The 23,631-nt window shown below is 47.6% G+C and overlaps 1 protein-coding gene across 2 annotated transcripts in view; it reads left to right on the plus strand.

Moving 5' to 3' along the window:
- Positions 1–23,631, plus strand: part of vps50 (VPS50 subunit of EARP/GARPII complex) — a 72,518-nt gene that overhangs the window by 26,668 nt on the left and 22,219 nt on the right. The window contains exons 10-22 of one of the 2 annotated variants that reach the window (XM_076044412.1): positions 3,692–3,734; positions 4,877–4,975; positions 5,748–5,888; positions 8,922–9,054; positions 13,149–13,246; positions 13,356–13,450; positions 13,823–13,921; positions 15,350–15,440; positions 17,431–17,625; positions 18,191–18,309; positions 20,049–20,158; positions 21,351–21,472; positions 23,571–23,630. In XM_076044412.1, the coding sequence (XP_075900527.1) occupies positions 3,692–3,734; positions 4,877–4,975; positions 5,748–5,888; positions 8,922–9,054; positions 13,149–13,246; positions 13,356–13,450; positions 13,823–13,921; positions 15,350–15,440; positions 17,431–17,625; positions 18,191–18,309; positions 20,049–20,158; positions 21,351–21,472; positions 23,571–23,630 (1,405 nt within the window). The remainder of the gene's footprint in view (positions 1–3,691; positions 3,735–4,876; positions 4,976–5,747; positions 5,889–8,921; positions 9,055–13,148; positions 13,247–13,355; positions 13,451–13,822; positions 13,922–15,349; positions 15,441–17,430; positions 17,626–18,190; positions 18,310–20,048; positions 20,159–21,350; positions 21,473–23,570; position 23,631) is intronic. The other variant, XM_076044413.1, reaches the window with a different exon arrangement.

The raw sequence follows: 23,631 nt of genomic DNA on the forward strand, positions 1-23,631 counted from the left end.
GGAAAAAGAGGTGCTTAATTAGTTTCTCTCTTTTCCACGCCTCTCATCTGTTATTCATGCATTCCGTCTGATCGCGGAGGGGTGCCGGTGAGCGCGTGCCAACCAACGGTGGACAGCGTAATCTCTCCCCACAGACGGGCAGATTATATTGTTACCAGGTTTAATCCCACAGAAAGAAAAAAAGACGCGAGGTTGAAGGTTCTCTACCTTTGATCACTTGTTTTTGAACCCTCTGAGTGATCCCTAAGCCTTTTCATGCCCTGTTTTACCACAGCTGACCTGAAAGCTGTGGCCACAAAGTATCAGGCAAAAAATGTTTGTACCTGATGTTTTATTTCAAGGAAATCATTTTTTGGGACCAATTTCGGTTTGACTGGGGTGAAAAATAAAAGTTGCCAGAAGAACGAAGCAAGTTTCTCTGTCCTGCTGACCATGCTAGCTAGCTAACAGTAACATGCTGTTTGGCAGTGACGTTGAACAGATTGTGGCAGCACAGCTTGTTACAGTGCAGTTGCAGTAGTAGTCACACATTTAAAGGTTAAGTGTGTCATTTTTGGAGATTTTAAAGAAGAAACAGCGACATCAAGTGGTTACATTTTAGACTATATATAAATAAGAACCGTTCCAAGGGTAGGGAAACCAAATAACCTTTATTGTACTGCAAGTGTACACTTTTATAAAGGTATTTATGGGAAGTATCTTAAGCTTTTACCAATTTAAAAATCGTAAATCAGGTCAAATATTACACACTGGATCTTTAACGAGAAAGGGAAAAAAAGTAGATTCTCGCTAGTTCTCCAACAATGGTTGATTGAATTGGGGCGTTATGTCATCATTGAGCCGATGATAATGATATTAACATCATGAATGTTTTAGTTTTTCTACAAATCCTCTAGTTAGGCAAAGCATGATATGTTAGAGCTAAACTATCCGCCTAGTGGTTCTGCCAGGGATTGCACTGAGCCATTGTATTGTTCCACTCCTTCACATGTCCTAACAGACCTCTCTGCACTGTCCATCCTCTCCTCCACAGCTTCGTTCTCTACATTTATTGTCTGTATCCTTACATTTTTTTTTTTGTTTGCGTCTCGTCACGGTAGTAAAGCAGCGAGTGTTTTCTTGTCCCTGCTGGTTATTGCTGTTTATTTGACTCGCAGCTAATCTGAAATCTCCCTCTTTGTTTTGTCACCTGCTCTAATCCGAGCTGACAGCTCATCTCTGCCGCCGCTGCCTCGTCAGACTCACTGTTTATCGCTTCTAATTTACGCTGGGATCGGCAGCGGCGGCACTCATTTCAGCCTCCAAATGGTGCCGGGCCCATCGTTTTTTCCCTGCAGACGGAGATTAAAAAAGGAAAAAAAAGAAAGAGAGAAAAAAAGCTGCTTAAATTAACCACGTTTCCAAATATAAACAGCTGGGATCTTTGTATTTTGCGGAGCTGCTCTGCAAGCGGCAGGCTGGCCGTGCAGAATTGAGGATGTGCCAGCAGACAGACCAGCAGCAGCTTGAAGTTCTGTAGGTTCTGGTCTGATTCACCAGACTGAAGCTGCGGTACTGTTTTGCACAAAATGAACAATGCAGTTTGAAAATGAATCGGAACGAAATCCGTCTAAAATGAGCTCGAGTGCGACGTCGAAATGGTTCAAACAAGCTCAGTTGATCCTGTCAAACTGTGCAAGCTGAGCTACATTCATTCATTCATTCATTCATTCATGGTGGCAGTGAGGAGGAGGAGGGGGAGGAGAAAAAGGAGGAGGAGGAGGAGATGCTTTATTTTCAACCCGCTCCTTGAATTAGAACACATTTGTTCTTCTCTCCCCTTGTTGTCGTCGGGTTATTTTTTGATCTTGTTGCTCAAAAACACAAGATGACGTGGAAGCTCCTCCTCTTCTCCTCCTCCTCCTTCTCTTCCACCTCCTTTAACCTTTTCTCCTGCTCCTCCTTCTCCTACCTACTTCTTCTTCTTCTTCTTCTTCTAACTCTCCTCCTCCTCCTCCTCCACTTGCTCCTTTTCCTCCACCTCCACCTCCTGCTCTTCCTCCTCCTTCTGAGTCCAGATGCTTAATTAGCTGTTTGTAAAGGACACCGGCTCCCGCGGGCGACCGCAGCCTCATGAGGCTGGAAGACAAGAGAGAGTGAGCGAGAGAGAGAGCGAGCGAGAAAGCGTTGACCCCGGGACGACCCCCAGAGGACTGTGGAGGGACGTCGGCAGGGGAACCAGGTGTATCAAGCTGCAGTGATGAGCCGTTTTGGTGTCACTTGCATTAAGTGAAGGTTGTTTCTTCTGCGAGACTCTGACACTCTGGCCGTCATGGTTCCATCCTGCGGTCCTCTTGGAACCTTGAGGAACTTTCTACCCCAGAGGTTCCGAAGCCTGAGGCGGGACATCTAAACATGAATCAGTGTGTCAGGATGGCCTCCCAATAAAGGTCCAGCGTGTAAAATTTGGCCTGATTTATGATTTTTATATTGGTAAGAGCTTAATATAGTGTCCGTGAATACATTAATAAAGTAGCAGTAGAATAAAAGTCATTTGGTTTTCCCAACCTTTGAACAGTTCTCATGTTATAAGAATCTACATAGATCAAAAGTCTTGTAGGGGGTCTCCTCACTGGGAGGGGTCTCATCGTTCTAGGGACCCTCTCAGTATGGATGATCCCCGTGGGTGGCTGTTTCCTACTACAAGGTCTCTCAGTGCCTTGCCATTTCAATTTTTATTGTGCTGATTGACTGACATTTTTTATGTATTTACTTATTTATTTTTAAACTGTTTTCTGGGATGTTTTGTGTGTGTTTGTATGTGTGTGTGTGTGTGTGTGTGTGTGTGTGTGTGTGTGTGTGTGTGTGTGTGTGTGTGTGTGTGTGTGGGGGGGGGGGGTGGGGGGGTGGTAACCTGTATGTGACTTGGGAGGACATGGGTGGATGGTATTTGCTCTATTTTTCTTTTATCTTCACTAATATTTGATTTTAATTTCTGTTAAGCACCTTGAGTTGCAAGCCTTTGTATGAAAGGTGCTATATAAATAAAATTTGATTGATTGATTGATTGATTGATTGTTTCCAGTTAACTGCCATCTTGCACCGCCATATTTCTACGGAGGCCTGTTGTGGACAGTCCAGCTGCCCGAGAGTGTGTTTGGTAATTACAGTGACTGCTCGTTTCTTTAAATAAACCAATGAAGAAGATGGTAGACGAGGTATCTATGGTTTCAGGCCACTGTAGTTCACTGGCAAGCTCAGGAGAGGGAGGGTGAGAGCGTGAGCACTGCAATCTAAAATGTAACCACTTGATGTCGCTGTTCCTTCTCAAAATCTCTCAATATTGCACACTGGAGGACGGCTAGGTGGACATGCAACAGGAAAAAAGTTTTAACTCAGTGTTGATTTTTTTTTCCTCAGAAACTCTCCTCCTGCCTCATTAGCATCTTTTAAAAAGAACAAAACCTGGTGGGACGATGGTGATAATTGTCGCCTGCTGCGGTTGAAAGACGGAAAACTCACCTCTGTGGTCCTGTGATTTCGGCGTATTGTGTTTCTAAACACCCAGGGTGTCTCAATGACTCACACACACACACACACACACACACACACACACATACACACGTAAAAGGATGAACTCATTGGATTCATCCGCGTCAGAAAGTTTTGTTTTCTCCTCTAAAAGAAACTTTTTCTCTGTTTCTCCCTGCAGCGAATTAAACTCGAAGCTTCAAGACACCCTGGAGCAGATCGAGGTAAGAAGCTCCTCCCCCCTTTCTCTTTTCTCCTCCACTTGATGATCCGCTCGCTAATTTCCTCACCAGCCGTCGTCTGAAAGGAGCAATTTACGCTTCATCTTGACATTTCCATAGTTTGCTTATCTCACTTTTCGGGCGCCAGCAAATATTGACACCTTCAGAGCGAGAATGAGAGTGAGATAGAGAGAGTGAGAGAGAGAGAGAGAGAGAGTGAGAGAGAGAGAGAGTGAAAGAGAGAGAGTCAATTATATCTGTAGCATCTGCGGCCGCGTCCCGATACTTGTGTCAGATAAATAGTATGCAAAGCAATTTTTTCTGCGGCTGCTTCACTAGATTAATTACTTTACCCACAGTTTGGCCTGTACACAAGGTTTGCATGGACACACACGCACGCACACACACACACACAGGCCTCACTCTGTGTCCCATCAGTTTTGTCATCAAGCGACGCATTAAATAAAAACAAACCCTGAAAATCTCAAAGGTAAACACTTGCACAAAGGATTTGTGTTATCTAGCACCTGATGCCTGTGTCGACACTTATACAGTGTGTGCACTGTATACATAAGACACACACACACACACACAGAGGACATGACAAACACTCCACAGTATCACAGTTTATCCTGGTGAAGACGGAAACAAGCGGAACGCCGTTGCTCGGCAGAACAGGAAAAACTCTTCTGGCTGGTTGAGTTTTCGGTTAGTTGGACTGTGTCAAACACGGTGCAGCAGCTCAGGTAGGCCACGCCTCCGAGGTCCAGACCTGCCCCCTTCTTTTAAAATAAAAATGAAAAGAGGGAAAAACCTGCTAAGAAGAGCAGTTCTTGTGTTTTTCCTCCTCAGGAATCAATCAATCGGCAGGAAAATCCTCCCTGACTGCAGCCGTCAAATCTCTTCAAGGTTCAGCCTATGCTGTCAGCGCTTCACTTCCTGTTACACTCACTCAGCTTCCTTTTCTCTCTCTGTCTCTCTCACACGCACACACACACACACACACACACACACACACACACACACACACAGCAGCTGTCTGATCAGTTGTCTAGATCTCAACTCTTCTTCCAGACCATCATCTCCTCTCTCCTTTCTCCTTCCTCTTCCTCTTCCTCCCTGGCCCCGCCCCTTCCTGTCTCTAGGAGCAGCTGGACGTGGCCTTGTCCAAGACGTGCAAGCACTTTGACATGTCTCACTATACCAAGGTGCAGCTGGCCTACACGCTGCTGGGAAAGACACAGGTCAGTGGTCCGGAGCTGGCAGAGCGAGACTGGAGCTCAGGGAGCCGGTGGAGCTCACGGCTCACCTGCCGCCTCACACACTCTGACATTTTCATCCGTCCGTCCTTCACCTTTTCTACAGGATGGCTCACTCCTCATTCTAATCCTGGTCCAAAGTTGATAAATAAATAAGGTTTGCAGCCTCACAGGATTTAATTCTGCCCGGTTCTCATATTATAAGAATATACATGAATCAAGGGTCTTGCTCCCGGTTAGCTGCCTTCTTGCACCGCCATATTTCTACGGAAGCCTGATGAGGACAATCCAGCTTCCTGACAGTGCATTTCGTAGTACGGATCAACGCTCGCATCCTCAAATAAACCAATGAAGGAGAAGATGGACCAAGTGTCCAGGTTTGGGGGTGCAGGCCACTGTAGTTCACCGGCAAGCTCGGGAGAGGGAGGAGAAGTGGAATTGCGTTGCAATCTAAAATGTAAACACTTGATGTCGCTTTTTGTTCCTCAGAATCTCTAAATATTTCACATTTAACCTTTAAGTCACCTGTCAAAACAGGTCATTTAAAACAATCGGGGCATTTAACACCTACAGCCAAGGTTCATTTTATTGGATTGTGAGTGGAAGCTGCAGTGACGGTGAGCTTCTGCAGAAATCTGCCTCATCCCAACCAAAAACGTTCTGTGTCATACTGAAATGCAGTGGAATATTGAATTTGAACGCCCTGATGTGTTGGACTGATACCTCCCCGTCTTTAACCCCCCGCCCCTCTCTGCAGACTGCCATGGACCAGCTGCACATGCACTTCACCCAGGCCATCCACAACACCGTCTTCCAGGTGGTACTGGGCTACGTGGAGCTGTGCGCCGGCAACGCCGACACCAAGTTCCAGAAGATGCAGTACAAGGACCTCTGCACGGTCAGCACGCACACAGGGAGAGAGAGAGAGAGAGAGTGTGTGTGTGTGTGTGTGTGTGTGTGTGTGTGTGTGTGTGTGTGTGTGTGTGTGTGTGTGTGTGTGTGTGTGTGTGTGTGTGTGTGTGTGATTTTGATTTATTCCACCCAGCATTCTCCAGTTTGGCCAGCAGAGTCGTGTACGGCTGAGCAGCTTTACAACGAACCGCTCGGTTGCTCGATATTGAGATGAAGTGCCGCTTTTTATGTGAGAAGTTGAATCAAACGCAGCAGCCTGCAGAGCGCTGAGAGGACACACACACACACACACACACACTGCTCCGGCTTCATTATGGCCTCGTAGCCATGCGTGAATGTCTCATTTTATGGCCGAGGATTTTACAAATTTCATTGTAATGGGGTGAAATAAAGAGGGAAGGGGGAAAAAGGGGAATGCTGACTTAATAAGAAGGCGGCTGGGAGTTTTTTTTTCCCTGTTCTGGATTCTCCTTTTTTTCTTCTCGCAACACGGCAGCCATGTTTTTAGTATTATTTTTTTCCCCCCACCTGGACTTTAAAAAGTTTGCTGGAATTTTAACGTAAGGCCACTGCTCACTGACTTCTGGACGGTTGAAGGTTAAATCCTCAGCAGCTTCTTCCTCTACTTGTTCTTCTTCTGCGGGTCTGCAGCAGGCAGGCAGGCAGCAGAGAGCCTCGCCCACCTTTTGAACCTGCTGCTCAGTTTCCGGGGACTTGAAATTCAGTGAAAATGGGATGAGAAGTCTCTCAGTGAGGTCAGTTAGGGCGGAGGAAGGGTCGTATTAATTTTACATCATCGTCTCATCATTATGTCCGGCCTGCTCCCTGCTGGCTCCTTTGCCCTCCTCCCCCGCTCTGCGGGGAAAATGGATTCCGTCAAATGTGGAAACGGCTAATGAGGCTTTAGCATTTTTTTTTTTCAGATGTTTTGTGATTCTGTTTTCCTTTTTTTATGCTGAGCTGATCGAAATGTCTCCAGAGGTAGATGATTCTTTCCGCGTGTCCTCATCCCTAATAGTATAATCATTATAGCTACGGATCTAAAATAAGATAAACTAAAAAATTAATCATGATCCGAACCCCTCGGAGCTGCAGCCAATGGAAACCAGACGCTCCTCATTTGGCTCCTCACGACCACCGCTGCTAGCGCTGCTAGCGCTGCTAGCGCTGCTAGCGCCGCCACCGCTGCTGAGCCTGCCCCAGTTGCCAGGCAACGCCCTGTTGGGCCACACTGGACTGTCACCCAATGCCAGACACCAAACATGCAGGTGTCACTTTGTCGCGACGGCTTTGTTAACCTGCCTATGTGGCTGGCCAGCGACACTTGTGGCGGCGCTGGAGGGGCGTCTGAGGACGAGGGAAACGATTTGTGGACATTTGCTTATTGAAATAATGGAAAACAGAGTTGACCCACCGCCTCTACAAGTTCTTCTAAAAGGTTTTAAAAAGGATGATTGCCTTGCGCTGCCTGGATGAAAACTTTGCTCATCCGTCTCTTTCAATCACTTTCACTTGAACCAAATCAGGCGTTACCTGAGGTTCTGTTGCAGCTGCTTGGATAAAGAAGCTACCTGAAGTTGCTAACGAGGTTAGCGTGGATGCCACTGCAAGCTTGCAGGTTTTTCCTAGCATAGACAACACGACTAGGCTTTAACCCCCACCACCTCCTGGAGCCAAACTGGAGACCGTGGTGCAGCGACTCTTCCACCGATCTGTGACCTCAGCCAGCCCCGACTCTTCCTATTGGCTGGGTTGACCAGTTGCACTTCCTGGTCCTGCCTACTCCAGGCCGCCCGGTGTACAAAGAGCTTTATTATTAACTTTATTAAGGACACAATGGCCCATAGCACAAAGGACAAGCGTTAACAGACAAACAAATACAAAAAAAGTCACAATATATTAATAATAATAACTAAATCATCTGCATACATTAAGTGGTTAATAATGATGTTACCAACCATGCAGCCTGTACCAGAGCATCGATAGTTCATCCATATAAATATTACAAACAATACACAAACAATATTACAAACAAACATTTGAGTTTTGTTTTTTTTATGCGTGAAAATGATCAATAAATCAATAGCAAGCCGCTGCTGCTGCTGCGGCTCCACGTTGTTGCCTGCGGGCAGCAGCTATGCCACGAGTGTTTTTTTTTCTTTGTTTTTTTCGGAAACAGCCATCATCATTACAAGCGACTGATTGTGGCTGATGGCTGAACATGAATCCACTTCAACACGTCACAAATAAAAACGTGGCCAAAGGAAAGAAGTGGTGACGGCTCTCTTTGTTAGGAGGCAGCAGACGACAGGCGGCGGCAAAGTGGTTTTTCTGTCTGTGCTTGTTTATGGCACCGCCACCGCTCACTGATATTTATTTATTTATTTACTCGTCGGCTGTGCTTCACGCTGATTTTTACAATCGACAGACAACAAGTTTTTTTTCTTCCTGTAATCTGTCAGCCACTAGTTTATCTGGGATTCGAAGGAAGAGCGACGCTTTTATCACAGCGCCAGGGGGCCCGGCTGGCCGGCCGGCCGTTGCTATTTCCCGTGGTTAACTGGCCTCTTTAAAGTCTATTTGCCAGGATGAAGGAGGGCTGCTTGCTGCAGGACGCCGATGAAAAACAAGGCTCTGACCAAACGGCCACTGACTATTAAACATGCTGCAATACGAGGCAACCGTGGGCTGTGTTTCGCACCTGTGTGCGTTCACCAACGACCTCAAGATGCATAAAACGTGGTTGGAAGGGAGGTCAAAGGGCTGAAAATCATTGCAAAGTCACAGTTGGTGTTCTAGAGTCAGCCTCCTCTTTGTTTTTCCCACTGTGTCCTTGACTCTGTAGCGCACCAACTTGATTTTAATTAAAAGTGCAGGTGAACACTGAGCCAATGCTCGTCTTGCCAGTTTGTTAAATTAAAAAATAGCAGGTCGGCGGGATGAGGAGCGTCTCTCCCTGTCGGTGAAACCTCCCTCTAACAACCTCCTTCATCTTCTCCTCCTTCTTCTCCTCTTGCAGCACATCACCATGGACAGCTACATCCCCTGCCTGACGGACCTGTGCAAGGCATTGTGGGAGGTGATGCTGAGCTACCACCGCACCATGCAGTGGCACGAGGAGCGAGACAGGCAGGAGTCGTCGGCCGCCGCAGGTAGGAGGTGAAGGAGGAGGTGGAGACTGGTCCTTTTTTTTCTGTGACTGTCGCTCAAGTTTTACAGGATTTTTAAGGATTTTTAAGGCGTTAGTCGCTCATTTGTTAAAACATTTTTTCACAAATTTTACTGAAATAATCGTTTTTATCTGAATCTGTTTTTATGCTCTAGTGTTTTTGGATCAGCTCTGACCTTTTAACGCTCCAAGTCAGTCTTAAAAAAATAAAATAAAATAAAAAGCACCACATTCCATAACTGCTCGCGTTTCCTATTTTTGGTAAATGCTTTGAAAATTCCTGCTCTTAAGAAAACAAAAAGCAAACAAAAACGCCCCCACAAATACACTCCATATATATATATATATACAAAACCTTTCAGTGTGTCACTGCATTAGCGCCACCACAAGGCCAAATGTTTCTCCCTGTCGTCTGGGGTCTGGGTTTGGGGAGGAGGGAGGGGGGGCGTGGATTCTGCCGGTGTCACCTCATTAGCTGCGGGATCGTCTGCACCGCCAGGTACTTTGTCAGGTATTAGCCCGGTACGCGGTGCCTTCAAATTAGCGCCGACTGCCACGTACGTCGCCTCATTTCCATTTCCTAGGCAGCGCCGAAGTCATTACAGGAAGTGGGGGCGGGGGTGGGTGTATAAAGGGGGGGCGGGAGGGGTTCCCGTGGCGAGGATGTCCTGAACCCGCCTTGACGCGCCGAGCGCTCGCCGCCGCCGCTGCCGCCGTCCTTTAGACGCACATGGCCGTTTGATCCCATTTCTGTAGGCGCATCCGTCACGCCGCCGCGTGATTGGCTGTCGTCTTTGTCCTCGACCCTGCCCCTTTTTACGGCCGTGAGGGCCCTCTGAAAAATATGAATTCCGTCAGAGCCGAGTTTATTAAGGTCTCACCTCAGCGCGTATCCTTAAACAGTAGGGGGCAGTGGAGAGTGGTGTCGCCCAACGTTCAATCCAGAATGTTCTCGGGCGGAAAAAAAGTAAAATGCACGACTTTGTGCGATCAGATTGTAAAGCAGCAGCAGAGTGTTGAGACTCATTCAGTACAACAGTTGGAATTATTATTTATGACAGCTAAATTTAAGTACAATTATTAAGGATTGAAACATGTTTTTTGCATTGAATACATTTGGATGTATTTGGAAGTTTCATTCAAAAGTTGCCTTCACACCTGTGATGAAGGTTGAAGGTGAGTTGAGTGGGGAGGGGAGTTGAAGGATATGGAGCAGAGGACGAGTGATTTATCCGCGACCTTCATCTCGGTTCCGAAAGGCTTCACACCCCTGATGAAGGTCGCGCTCGTTTCTGCCTCTCTGTCAAGGAAAGAAAAAAAAATAAATAAATCAAAAATAAATCAATGGGAGCTTCGTCTCCCCTGCAATGTTTTCATTAATTAATCTGATGAAAGGCTGATGAAAGGAAAGGTTACCTGAGGATGTGAGGCGGGCCAGGGGTCACAGAGGTCACCTGACAGAGTGGATCTGCCTCCGGATCGGCCCGGCCTGACGTGCTTAATCAGAGCTCAGGGCTGTCAGGAAGCCACCGTTACACACTCACTCTGTGTGTGTGTGCAGCGTGTGTGTGCATATGTTATACACCCATACGCATAACATCACACACACCGCCTGCTCCGCTCTGATAAATGAAGTCGTCAGTTCTCGGCAGCAGTCGGTCGGCCTTCACACTCTATTAGCGTTCAGCAGTGGCCACCGGGGGGCGACGCGCCAAATGGAGGGACCATCTCACGCTCTGGAGCACAGCTTCTTGTTGTTGCTCTTGTTGTTTATTTGTCTGGTTGGACATGATAAACTGTGTTTCTGTGCCCCTTAGAAATGCAAAGTACAAGTAATATGCTATTAGGAAACAAAAAAAACAGCAGATAAAGAAAAAAAACTTAAATATCACAAGTCATTTTTCATGCCATTGGGAGAGACGACAAGAAGCAAATAACAGGAAAGAGAGAAATAGCTGATAACCAAATATGATCCATCATCCATCCATTACTCACTCATCTATTCATCATCCAACTATCCATCTGTCAATCATCCAACCTCCATCCATCCATCAGCCATTATCTATCATCCATCCATCCATCTGTCAGTCACCCAGTCAATCCTTTATCCATCCACCCACTTATCATTTTGTCCACCCACCAATCCATCCATCATCCATCCATCCATCCATCCATCCCTTCACCCATCCACCCACCAATCCATCCATCATCCATCCATCCATCCATCCATCCATCTGTTAGTCACCCAGTCAATCCTTTATCCATCCACCCACTTGTCATTTTGTTCATCCATCCATCCATCCATCCATCCATCCATCCCTTCACCCATCCACCCACCAATCCATCCATCCATCCATCCATCCATCCATCCACCCACCAATCCGTCCACCCACCCATCCGTCCACCCATCCATCCATCCGTCCACCCACTCACCCATCCATCCACCCACCCAATGCACTCATTGTGTTATGGGTGGAGCCTATCCCAGCTCCCCCTCGGCACTGGAGGGGTGGAGCCCCCTCGCCCCTCCCAGCTCACTCAGACCTGCTGGTCAGTTCATGGTACTGCACGTATTCCCAACTCGTTCCCTGCACCGGCACCACTAACAGCAGTGACATCACAGCGGTGGCGGCAGCCGTCTGAATTTGAATCGGTGTCTTAAACCGCCAGATCTCCTCTCGTCTTTAATCCTCGTCTGACCCATCTCTCACTTTCTGATCTTCTCGCCTCTTCACACTTTCAATCTCTCAGCAGAAGTGGCTGATTTTCTTTTTTTTCTTTCTTTTTTTTTTACTTCCCGGATGGCTGAGAATCATCCTGCCCGCCGCAGGAAGTGTCCTCTTCAACCCTCCAAGATTGAAATGTTGCTCTTGTTCCTCACTTCCCTTTTTTTTTCTTTTTTTTTCATTTCTCTTCCCGTGGGTTTTTTTGCGGTCTGTTTTCTCCTGCCACATGTATCCTTTGTTTCATCAACTCATTGTTACCCCTGCACAGCTCTCAGGGTCATTGAGCTTCCTGTTGCCGAACCCTCGGGACATTTTCCTGCTTCTCTTCTTGCCCTTTTTGTCAAAAAGATTTTTTGAAAGAGGAAGTGATTTGATGAGGAAATCTCTCTGCGCTATCTGGAAGTTTTCCGGGGCTCTTTACTTAATCCGGGATCGCAAATCCCCCAATTGAGCAACCAAAGAACCTCTTGTCTGATCTCTCTCGTCTTTTAACATGTCGAAGGGCCTTTTGAGAGCTCTGGACCGCTCAGCATCCTCCGCTTGTTCCTGCTTTTGGAAGTTTTCATTTGCCGCTGCCGCTGCCTCTTCAGACTGTGTGTGCGGCGCAGGGGGGGGAAAAAAAAATCAATTGTCTTTCCTAAGTGTTCTTTACCTTGCGAGACCCTGATTCTGTTGCTGAGAATCCGACTCCTCCTCAATAAAATTGTTTCTGCAAGTGAGAGAAAAGTAAAGCCATGCTATTTTTTTTAAAATCAGTTCTATATTTTCTTAGTTTGCCTGTGAAAATAAATGATCGTCCAATAGCTTCTGAGATGAGATATCAAGCAGGTTGCAAGGGTTGGAATTTTCTCTCTTTTGCTCTCTAGGATTTATACTCAGCAGATGAATTTGTGTTGGACTCCATCCTCAAAATGTTTTTTGGGGGGTTTTTCAAGTCTTCATTTAGATGAATAGTTTTCTCAGAATGGAATTTTTTCCCCATTAGTTGCTCCTCACGCTGATCTCTGATCTCAGCCAATATTTTCCCGAGCCATGCAACCAGTCTGGGGTTTCACAGAGGGAAGTGAACTCTCTTGGAGAAAGTAGCCTCCCTGCGAGCAAAGCCCCTGGAGGGAAGCTAACTCGAGCTTCAGACCCGGAGACAGGACGGAGATTTATGATCTCATTCTTTTTCTTTTTCTTTTTTTTTGCACAATAGCATCCTTGGCCGTACACTGACTGTGAAACTCGAGAATGGTCACGTGGTGAATCTCTGAACAAACTGTCTCTTTATTTACTGTCATTTAGTGTTGCTTGTGTGCCACAGAGGAGCAGGAAACAGCTTTTGATTTTATTTTCTATGTTCCTGCAGACGAGGCAGCGGTGGCCGCCGCCCAGTCGGACGAGTCAGTGGTGGATCGCAGCTACGTGAAGAAGAAGCTGGAACACGGACTGACGAGGATCTGGCAGGTCAGCTTCTGTCTTTTTTCTTTTGAAAAAAATATTTATTTATTTTTTCCCTCTCCCGCCTCAAGTTTTGCTGAGGTCCTGACCTTCTTCTGCGGTCTCCTTCTTATAGGACGTCCAGCTGAAGGTCAAGGCCTACATCCTGGGGACAGACATGTCCAGCTTCAAGTACGACGACTTCATCGTGGTACTGGACGTCATCAGCAGGTTGGGCCATGTGTCTCTTTCCCCCTCTGTTCTTACTCGCAGCCAATCAGCTCATATGCCTCACACCTCCACTTCTTCTTCCTCCACCTCTTCCTCCTCTTCCTCCTTATTCTCCTCTGTCTCCTTCTCCTCCTCCTCTTCCTCCTTCCTCTACTGCCCCTTTTCTTCCTCTACACTGTCCTCCTCCACCTTACCCTCCTCTGCCTCCTTCTCCTCCCTCTCCTCCCCCTTCTCCTCTTCCTCTTCCCTCCACTCCTCCTTTTCTTTCTCTACCTTGTCTTCTACCTTCTCTCTACCTCTTTCGCCACCCCGTTCTTATCCTTGCCCTCCTCCTCCTCCTCCTCCTCTCCTCTGCCGGTCCGTCTCCCCCAGGTTGATGCAGGTGGGCGAGGAGTTCTGTGGCAGTAAGTCTGAAGTCCTGCAGGAGTCCATCAAGCGGCAGAGCGTTAACTACTTCAAGCACTACCACAGGTGAGCGCCTCCTGCTGGGTGTGGCTGTGGTTAGACAATCCCTTGCTGAGTGAGTGCCGCGGCGTGACAGGAAATAAACGCTCCTCCTGCTGCACGCAAACTTATCACCATCACAGCAGCAGCAGCAGCAGCAGCTGCCACTGTGATTACATAACTCCCACCGCTGGCACGGTCACATGAATATGTATTCCTCCTCCACGGTGGCGGCGGCGCATCATCCCCAGGCGATTGGTATCGATTCCCGTCAGAAATCACTGAGCAGCTTCCAGAAGTTAATAACCAGAGTCATAGTGAACCCTCATCAGCCGTAGTGGAATTCACGATGTGACATCCAGGGAAGAGGTGAGGAGAAGAAGAAGTGGAAAGAGGAGGAGGAGGTGGAGGAGGAAGGGGAGGCGGCGGATTAGGAGGAGGAGGAAGGAGGAGATGGATGACGGCGTCCCCTGCTGTGCGCGCTCTCACGCTGCTGCATCAGCGTTCCAGCCGCCATCAGTTTTACATTAGCGCTGATTGAGTTTCCACTTGGGTGTCACACAGCGAGTCTCAGTCCGCCTGCAGCAAAACACACACACACACACACACACACACACACACACACACACACACACACACACACACACACACACACACACAGTTGGCCTGGAGGTGCGATGATCTAATCCTCCCAGTCAGACTTCTTCTTCTTCTTCCTCTTCTTCTCTGAGTGATGGTTGCTTTCTGAGAATCCATTAATCCCTGCGTGTCCCTGTTGGAGGAGCACAGCGGGGAGGAAATGACTCCCAGCCGTCTGGGTTTGAGGTACATGTTGTCAGAACATCGAGGGTTGGACAACATGTTTATCTGGTGGCGGACATCGTCCAGTATTCAAGGCAAACTGTGCAAAGTTGGAGCAAGGCCAAAAATTAGGAAGTGCAGGAAGCCATTTGTTTTTAAATCACCCGTGAAATGAACTCATCATGGCTGAATATTATTTATGTTGATGCTGAATGCTGATTTATTAGTTGTGTTTATTGCCCATCGCTGCGTCCGTCCTCCTGGGTGCCTCAGTGACCTTTGCTAGCTCAGCGAATTAGCGTCCTCACAGGGGTGTAGACAAAGCAGCACAAGGTCAGACATGGACAGCGTCTGACTTTTCCCTCTGCTGTCTTCTGCTTCTTCTTGTTCTTCTTCTTGTTCTTCTTCTTGTTCTTCCTCTTGTTCTTCCTCTTGTTCTTCCTCTTGTTCTTCCTCTTGTTCTTCTTCTTCTTCTTGTTCTTCCTCTTGTTCTTCCTCTTGTTCTTCCTCTTCTTCTTGTTCTTCTTGTTCTTGTTCTTGTTCTTCTTCTTGTTCTTGTTCTTGTTCTTCTTGTTCTCCTTTCTTGTTCTTGTTCTTCTCCTTCTTCTCCTTCTTCTTGCTCTTCTCCTTCTTCTTGCCGCTGAACACCCTCAGGGCCCGACTGGAGGAGCTGAGGATGTTCCTGGAGAACGAGACATGGGAACTGTGCCCGGTCAAGTCCAACTTTCACATCTCGCAGCTCCACGTGAGTACAAACTGTTCAGGAACCAGCCGCTGCGGCTGCTGACTTCTTTTACGCCACCACCCTCCGCTCCGCCGCGGCCGCATCACCATATCAATGTCAGACACACGAGAGCGCAGAGTTTATGCAGTTTTTTTTCTTCCGCGATGTGCTGAGAACGTCGGCCTTGCATGAAAACATGAAAGGAGGGGAAAAGAAACCTTGTGGAATGCAGGAAAAAGATGAAAACCTCGATGTAAGGGGGTGTGTGTTGGGGGTGGGGTGGGGGGGTCGTTGCACAACCAGACGGAGGCGTCTCGCCGATATAAATATACATGTGTACGCTTCATTATGAGAAAATAATTTTAAAAAAACAATTGCGCTTGCAATAAATTTGTCTGAAAGAAAAATGTCAGTAAGATGAAAGGATTTTTATAAATATCAAGAAAACTAATATCAAGATGAAGTGGATTAGAACCTGAAAGAGATGGATGGAAGGATTTATGAATAAATGGATTTAAGGAGGGACATGCTGTTGGATGAATGAATGGAATGATATACTGATGGAAGGATGGAAAGATGGATGGACGGTGGGATATACTGTTGGATGGATGGATGGATGGAAAGATGGATGGAAGGAGGGATATACTGTTGGATGGATAGATGGACGGAAAGATGGATGGACGGTGGGATATACTGTTGGATGGATGGATGGATGGAAAGATGGATGGAAGGAGGGATATACTGTTGGATGGATAGATGGACGGAAAGATGGATGGACGGTGGGATATACTGATGGATGGATGGATGGAAAGATGGATGGAAGGAGGGATATACTGTTGGATGGATGGATAGATGGAAAGATGGATGGACGGTGGGATATACTGTTGGATGGATGGATGGATGGAAAGATGGATGGAAGGAGGGATATACTGTTGGATGGATGGATGGATGGAAAGATGGATGGAAGGAGGGATATACTGTTGGATGGATAGATGGACGGAAAGATGGATGGACGGTGGGATATACTGATGGATGGATGGATGGAAAGATGGATGGAAGGAGGGATATACTGTTGGATGGATAGATGGACGGAAAGATGGATGGACGGTGGGATATACTGATGGATGGATGGATATACTAGGGATGTGCAGCAATTACTTCTTTCTTGTAATTGCTGTGTAGTTTATTTTTTGTTTTAGTGCTGTAACCGGGTAGTTTCCCAATTTGGGAATCAACAAAGTATCCATCTATCTGTATAAATATATGTATATATATATATATATATATATATATATATATATGTGTATATGTATATATATATATGTATATATATATATATATATATATGTATATATATATATGTATATGTATATATATATATATATATGTATATATATATGTATATATATATATATATATATATATATATATATATATATATATATATATATATATATATATATATATGTACACACACACATGTGTGTGTGTGTGCATATGTGTGCATATGTATACATATAGACATATATGTAGATATATATGCATACATGTGTGTAGTTGCAGCACGTATCAAATTAATAAGAAGCCAGTTTGTGTCCAGGCACTAAAATGGTTTCCGTGTTTACATCAAGCCGGCGCTCCGACGTGCCGCCACCTGCTTTCATCTTCTCGTCTTTTCTGTTTGAGCTGCGATCTGGTCGTCCGACCCGGAGCGTCTCGCTGTAATTAAGTCGTCCACTGGGGGTTTGTTTTGCGCCTCAGCATCGGCACACCAGAGTTGAAGGTCACTAACTTGAAAGGGAACAAACGAGCCGTCGAGTCGCTGCGGAAGAAAAATCTGTCCTGCTGCTTTTGTGTCCTGCAGCAAACAAAATAAAGAAGACGAAGAAAGCTTTCAAGTTATTTTCAACTGTTTTTAACCTCATTTGCTGCTACAGTGACGCACTGGAGGAACATCCACAATGACTCATAACTGCTGTTGTTTCTCCTTCCTCCTCCTCCATCCCTGCAGGAGTTTAAGTTCATGGGCCAGTGTCGCTCGCCCTCGGTGTCGCCCAGCCGACAGGCAGCGGCGGGCTCGTCCTCCTGCGGCCCCCCCCTGGACCTGCTGTCCCTCTTCGAGCAGTACGTCCAGGATGGGAACCCCTTCGAGATGCACGCCGAGCACAGGGAGGAGGAGACGGAGGACGTGCTGGCCTCCAACGGGGTGAGTGTTGGAGCCGGACCCGCCTGGGCTCCGCCCACCACACCTGCTGCTGCTGCTGCTGCTGCTCAGTTTAGGAAACTCCTTTCGTAGTTTCCATTTCCATACCTCCTTCTTTACCCACACTCCAGTGGAGACATCTTATGTAATCAGTTGTCAGAAACCCACTCCATCCAGATGTCTAGAAAGCATCAGGTTTATTTAGCCCTCTGTTTGCAGCCTCCTGCTAAAGCTAAGGCTTATTGGACCCTTCCCCCTGTTTGGAATCAGGGTGGGAGTTGGAGGGAGTTGGTGGGACCAAAATAGGGTGGGCTCAGAAGGAGAGGAGACAAACCAGCCAAGACACATGTCTGGGGTCGTGGTCCCTTTTCCCAGTGCTCACTTTGTGACATCACAGAGGGCGGATCTCCTGAACGCCAACCTTCAGCGTGGACATTGTTGGAACAAATGAAGGTTCCTGCTGTGTTAGAAATGCTTTCTGCTCGCCACTACCGCCATATCCTCCATCACATATTGACCTCCTGACCCCTGTACACCATCTCCCACCCCCACCACCCTGCACCTCAAGTACGAGTCGGACGAGCTGGAGAAGAGCGTGTACCAGGACTACGACAGCGACAGCGACGTGCCTGAGGAGCTGAAGCAGGACTACGTGGACGAGCAGACGGGCGACGTCCCCCTCAAGAGGTCGGTCCTGAGCGAGGGCAGACTTTTTGGCTGGTGGGCCATTATGGGTTCTGAAATTTGTCAGTGGGGCTGGAGCAGCAGCAGATGGATGGAGTGTTTTGGTGAGCCACCTCATAGGAGGAAAGAATCTATCATGGGCTCTGTAGAAAACAAGTTGCTTTAATGTCAACTGAAAATGAACCAAAGTTCCAACAAAATCAGTGTCATTGAAGCCCCACGGTGTTCAGCTCGTTATTGAATTGACTCTGACAAAATGAATGAAGAATGAATGATGAAACACAGCTATTCTATGGCTTACCGACTATTAATATCATTTCTTCTGGACTAGGTTCCGAAGTGTGTGTTCTGTACTTTTTTCCGCGTGCTTCTCACCGCCGCCCGCCGTCTGACCTGCCGCGTCGGCAAGAACAGCGCAGCAACGCAGCAGCTTTATGTCTGCCCATGAAAAATTCTCTTTCTTTCCCACCTCCTGTGATATCTGAGTCTGGAGAATTTTAAAGCCACATCAAAGTAGGTTTAAAAAAAAAAAAAAAAGTCTTGAGTGCGCTTGAGGTCCTGGTCATTTCATGTGAAGACGCCATTGAGCTGTGATCCAACCTCCACTCTGATCTCTTGTCGAGCTCCCAGTAGATGTTTTCATGACCCCTAGAATTGCGCAAAACCTAAATATTGCGATGAAAAACTGGTGATGGAAACACTTCAATTTAGTAAAACCTCTCGAATATGGCTGAAAGGTTTTGACGCTCTCATGAGGTGGATTTTCATATCCATATAGAGGTATATCGCAAAAGTGTCATGGAAACACTTATATGCATGTGACAGACAGACGTGACGTACGTGGTCACATGACCTGCACACTTCAAATGGTGAAAATGGCGTGTTATGTTTGGATGGAGGAGGAAATGGAATATTTTTTACAAGAAATCAAAGAGAAGAAAAAAAAACCCCAACCGTTCTTGACAGCAAAAAAAGTAAACAAACGTAATTCTCGTAAATCTCGTGGGCCGAGATTTTACGAGAATTTTAGAAATATCACAGCTTTAGAAAAACGCAACCAGTGACTGCTTCTTTCTCTTGGTCTCACTCATTTTTTTTCATCTTCTTCTTACTGGCAGCAGCTGTTTTTTTTTTTTTGTTCCTCAGATCTTTGACAGCCTTAAAAAAACAAGAAGAAAAAAACCCTGAAAAATCAAAACCTCACATGAGAAAAAATCTCATTAATCCGGCCGTTTTGCTGCTCGATGCAGCAAAAGACTAAAGGCACGACTGATTAATTCCGTGTCACCACCACGTTTGCCCCCTGATGAGCTGGACCTCGGTGGTGGTTGCGGTGCTGGGCGTTGACCACCACTGTCTGACATGTGTACGGTTGGAGAGATTAACCTCCTCGTCCTGTCAGAAGAAGAAGACGACGTCATTATGGCTGATTGCTTGAAGCAGCGTGCGGGTCACACACTCTGGAGGCTGGAGCCGCTGCTCTTGACCAGTCGGGTCACTGAGAGGCGGTGGGAGAGGGGTGGGGGGTGGATGAATAGCTGGGGGGAGAGGAAGGGAGGGAGGGAGGGAGGGAGGGGGGGATAAGGGGAGGGTGTCGTCGCCATCAGGGTCTCCGAGTGCCGCCATCGGTTTCATTAGCGGACCTCCGACCCTGCCTTGGCCCCCACGCCCCTGCGAGGTTTAGCGTGTTAGCATACATTACCACTAATGACTCCGCCCCCCTCACTCACTCTTCCCCTCAGCGTGTCCAGAGAGACCATCCGGAGCAAGAGCAGGTCCGACTACAACCTGAGCAAGACCAACAACGCCCCCATCCTCACCAACACCACCCTCAACGTCATCCGGCTGGTCGGTGGGTGCGACACACACACACACACACACACACACACACACACAGTCATTGGACTACATTTCAAGCACACTTGTTGTTCAATATTCCAGTTACGTCATTTCCATTGCAAGTCCACTACAATGAAACTTGACACAAGTAGCTGTGTGTGTTTTGAGATTAACACACTGTAACAATAGAAACGGAATAAATAAATACATCGGGAATAAATGGAATTTAGAATGAACCAATGGAATGAATAAATTGTGCCATTGAGCCATAGTCAGAGGCCTGATTGGCTCATCCAGGACGAGTGTCATCTGCTGCGTGCGGTTTTCCGTGGCCGTCGTCTCCATCATTCCTGCCCCCGCACCCCGAGCTACTGTAATGACTCTGTTTGGCCTCCGGCAGGCGCCTTTTGTCCCCTTTTGTCCCCTTTTGTCCACTGACGTGTCACGAACCTCCTGCTCAGTGAGGCGCCACCTTTTTTCTTGTCGCCATTTGACCCCCTGCGTCCCTGGGAATTGAAGCGGGTGGGAGGTGTGTGTGTGTGTGTGTGTGTGTGTGTGTGTGTGTGTGTGTGTGTGTGTGTGTGTGTGTGTGTGTGTGTGTGTGTGTGTGTGTGTGTGTGTGTGTGTGTGTCGGTCATGTGACTGCGTGAATCCTCTGATGTTTGGATGCCTTTAATTGTCGGCGTGACGCGATAAGCGATCTGGCCGCTCGCCGGGTTTTTAAACTGTTTGCCCTTCTCTCTCTCCCACCGCCACCACCGCCGTTGGGACACACACATGCGCCAACACACACACACACGCACACGCACACAAACACAATCACGCAGCGTGTTATTGATTCAGAGCCGCGCGACAAATCTGAGCGGGAGAAAATTCCCAGGTGCGGCTTTGCGACTGCGGCGGGGCGGCTCGCTGATGGAGTCCAAATGGGAAAAGCGTGCGAGGCGAAGAGGCGGAGCTCATGCCTTCACGCTCCGAGTCGGTGGTAACCTTGTTGTGGCCCCGCCCCCCTGTACCTCCCACCCCGCCCCTTCGTCCCCTCTCGCTGGTTTTATTGCCTTACTGCTGACATCAGATCACTCTCGTCCCTCTGGCGGTCGATGAATGCCCGTCACTGTATTGCATTTAAAAAAAAGAAAAGAAATGTGATCATCCAATCAGCCTCCCTGTCTTCATGTCTGTCTGTCCGCCCGCCCACCCCACAGGTAAATACATGCAGATGATGAGCATCCTGAAGCCCATCGCCTTTGACGTCATCCACTGCGTGTCGCAGCTCTTTGACTACTACCTGTACGCCGTCTACACCTTCTTCGGGCGCAACGACATGGTACGTCAACTGTAGAGAATAAACAACAACAACAAAAAAAAACCCAGCCCGGATGACAACATGTGAATTGAAAGAGAAATAACTTTGACTTGAGCCTCCTGAGGCTGAAAGATTCAAGTTTCCATCTTTAGAAGGCGGATCTATGTAATCAGCGATGTAACAAAAACAATAGTTAGTTAGGGGATTGGCGCCCTCTCTGGTGGAAATGTGTCGTTATTTATAGTTCTGTTTCTCAGGCTGGATCAGAGGTTTCGCTCGCAGTTGGCTGTTACACAAAGAGCTGCGGTGTGTGTGCAGGTTGGCTCTGCCCTAGCGTGCCTGCCTTGGCCTGGCGCCTCGGAGGAGGGAGGGCGGTGCTAATGAAGGCTAGCAGAACAGAAGCCAGGCTGCAGTCGGGGGTGGAAAAGACGAAGAGGTTGAGCGCTCAGCACGACGCTCGTTACTGCCTCCAGTGTGTGTGTGTGTGTGTGTGTGTGTGTGTGTGTGTAATTGAGCTGACAGTTTGTCCTTGCTCAGTCTGACCACTGTGGCACATGTTCCAACTGCTGACTGTATAAAAAAAAAAGGGGCGGAGCTTCAACTTAAAAAAAGAAAACATTCAAGCATTCTTTCGTTTGGCCAGCAGGGGGCTTTCGCCAACATTGGCTGTAAAAACAGTCAAAATGGCTTGGCTGTCATACAGAGTGGGAGGAGCCCCAAATTACAAACTGCTTAGTAGCAGCTTAAGATGGCGCCACTGAGGCCTCATGATTCGCAATAATGATTTGTAAACCAAACCATTTTTAAAAAAACATAATCGCTGCGTGTGATTGCTGATTGGGTGCTTTTTTGCGGCAAACACCAATGACAACACACTTCCTGTTTGTTAGCATAACAACCTGAAGTTTAGAAGTTGAGCCATAAGAGCTGCGCTGTCAGAAACTGTGATGAGGACGGGAGTGCTTCCACTAGCTGTGTGGGAATTCCCACCTCCAGAGGGCGCTGTTCCCGCTCGTATGTTGAACTCTTCACTGTGTCTGCGGCTCATCAGGCCGTTTGATGAGCCGACTCTCTCAAGAGGGGCAGACAGATGCTAATGTCTCCATGAATCTTTATAAGATTTCCCAGCGCACTCGGCTGGCTGCCTGTGACCCCGCCCGCCCCCCGTGCTCCCCTAACTCCCCCCCTCCAGGCCACCCCCACCCTCCACACACACTCCCCCGCCCTTACCCTGCCGGAATGGGGGGGGGATGAAGCCTCTGGGAGTTTTGTCAGGCATTAATATTGAAGAGAGTAAATAGTTCCATTATCTGTGTGCCGCGGCGCGTCAACTTAAACTGCTGTGTTGACTCTGGCTGTTAGCGCCGTTAGCGCTAATCCCCCCCCCCCCCAGGCTGTGGCTGAAATTACCGATCGACCGCCGGCCGAGTCTCATTCGTGGGATTTATGTCAGGCGTCCCTCTGGAAAGCAGCCGGCTGGCCATGTTTTTCACTCATGGGTTGTCAGTCAGATTTCTTCTGTCACCACCACCACTGGAGCCAGTTGGTACGGTAGCAGGATGGATTGGTTACCTGATTGGAGATGAATCACTTTTGATGGGACTCAACCCCGCCCACAGGATGCTGTGTGATTGGTGTCGTAACGGCCAATCAGACTGCAGGATTTTGTAATGGGTTCAATCAAGATTTTAGACTTTAGCTCATGTCAATCAACAATCCAACGTGTACACGACAATCCTGTGTGTGTGTTTGGTTTTGTTTTTTGTTTTTTTTTGCATATTTTAATGATGTTGTTTGCCAACCCCTGTGTAATATCACATGACCTCAGGATGTCTGTAGCCCACGCTAGCTGCGCTAGCACTGGTCGCCCTATTGATGGCGAAGCTGCTGATTCTTAGTTCAACCACTAGGGGTGAAATGCTAACCGGTGCTAAACAGGTGCTCCTCTCTCTCTTGGCTCTCTCACGCTGATCTTTTGCGCCTCGGCTCTTTTTTTTCCTGTCCTCCCACTTTTTGTTGTTGATGTTTTTATTTCATTTGATTGCTCGCTCTTTTCATTCCACATGGCTTCTCATCTTTCTTTGTGTCTCCTCTCTGCCACCCTCTGTCCGCCTGGCAGCCCGTCCCCAGCCCGTCTTTGCCAGGTCATGGCGGCAGAGAGGCGGCTCCTGCCTGCCTGG

The sequence above is a fragment of the Nelusetta ayraudi genome, unplaced genomic scaffold, assembly GCF_046127955.1.
Source record: "Nelusetta ayraudi isolate G7.1 ecotype Tasmania unplaced genomic scaffold, CSIRO-AGI_Nayr_v1 ptg000079l, whole genome shotgun sequence".
Classification (NCBI taxonomy): Eukaryota; Metazoa; Chordata; class Actinopteri; order Tetraodontiformes; family Monacanthidae; genus Nelusetta; species Nelusetta ayraudi.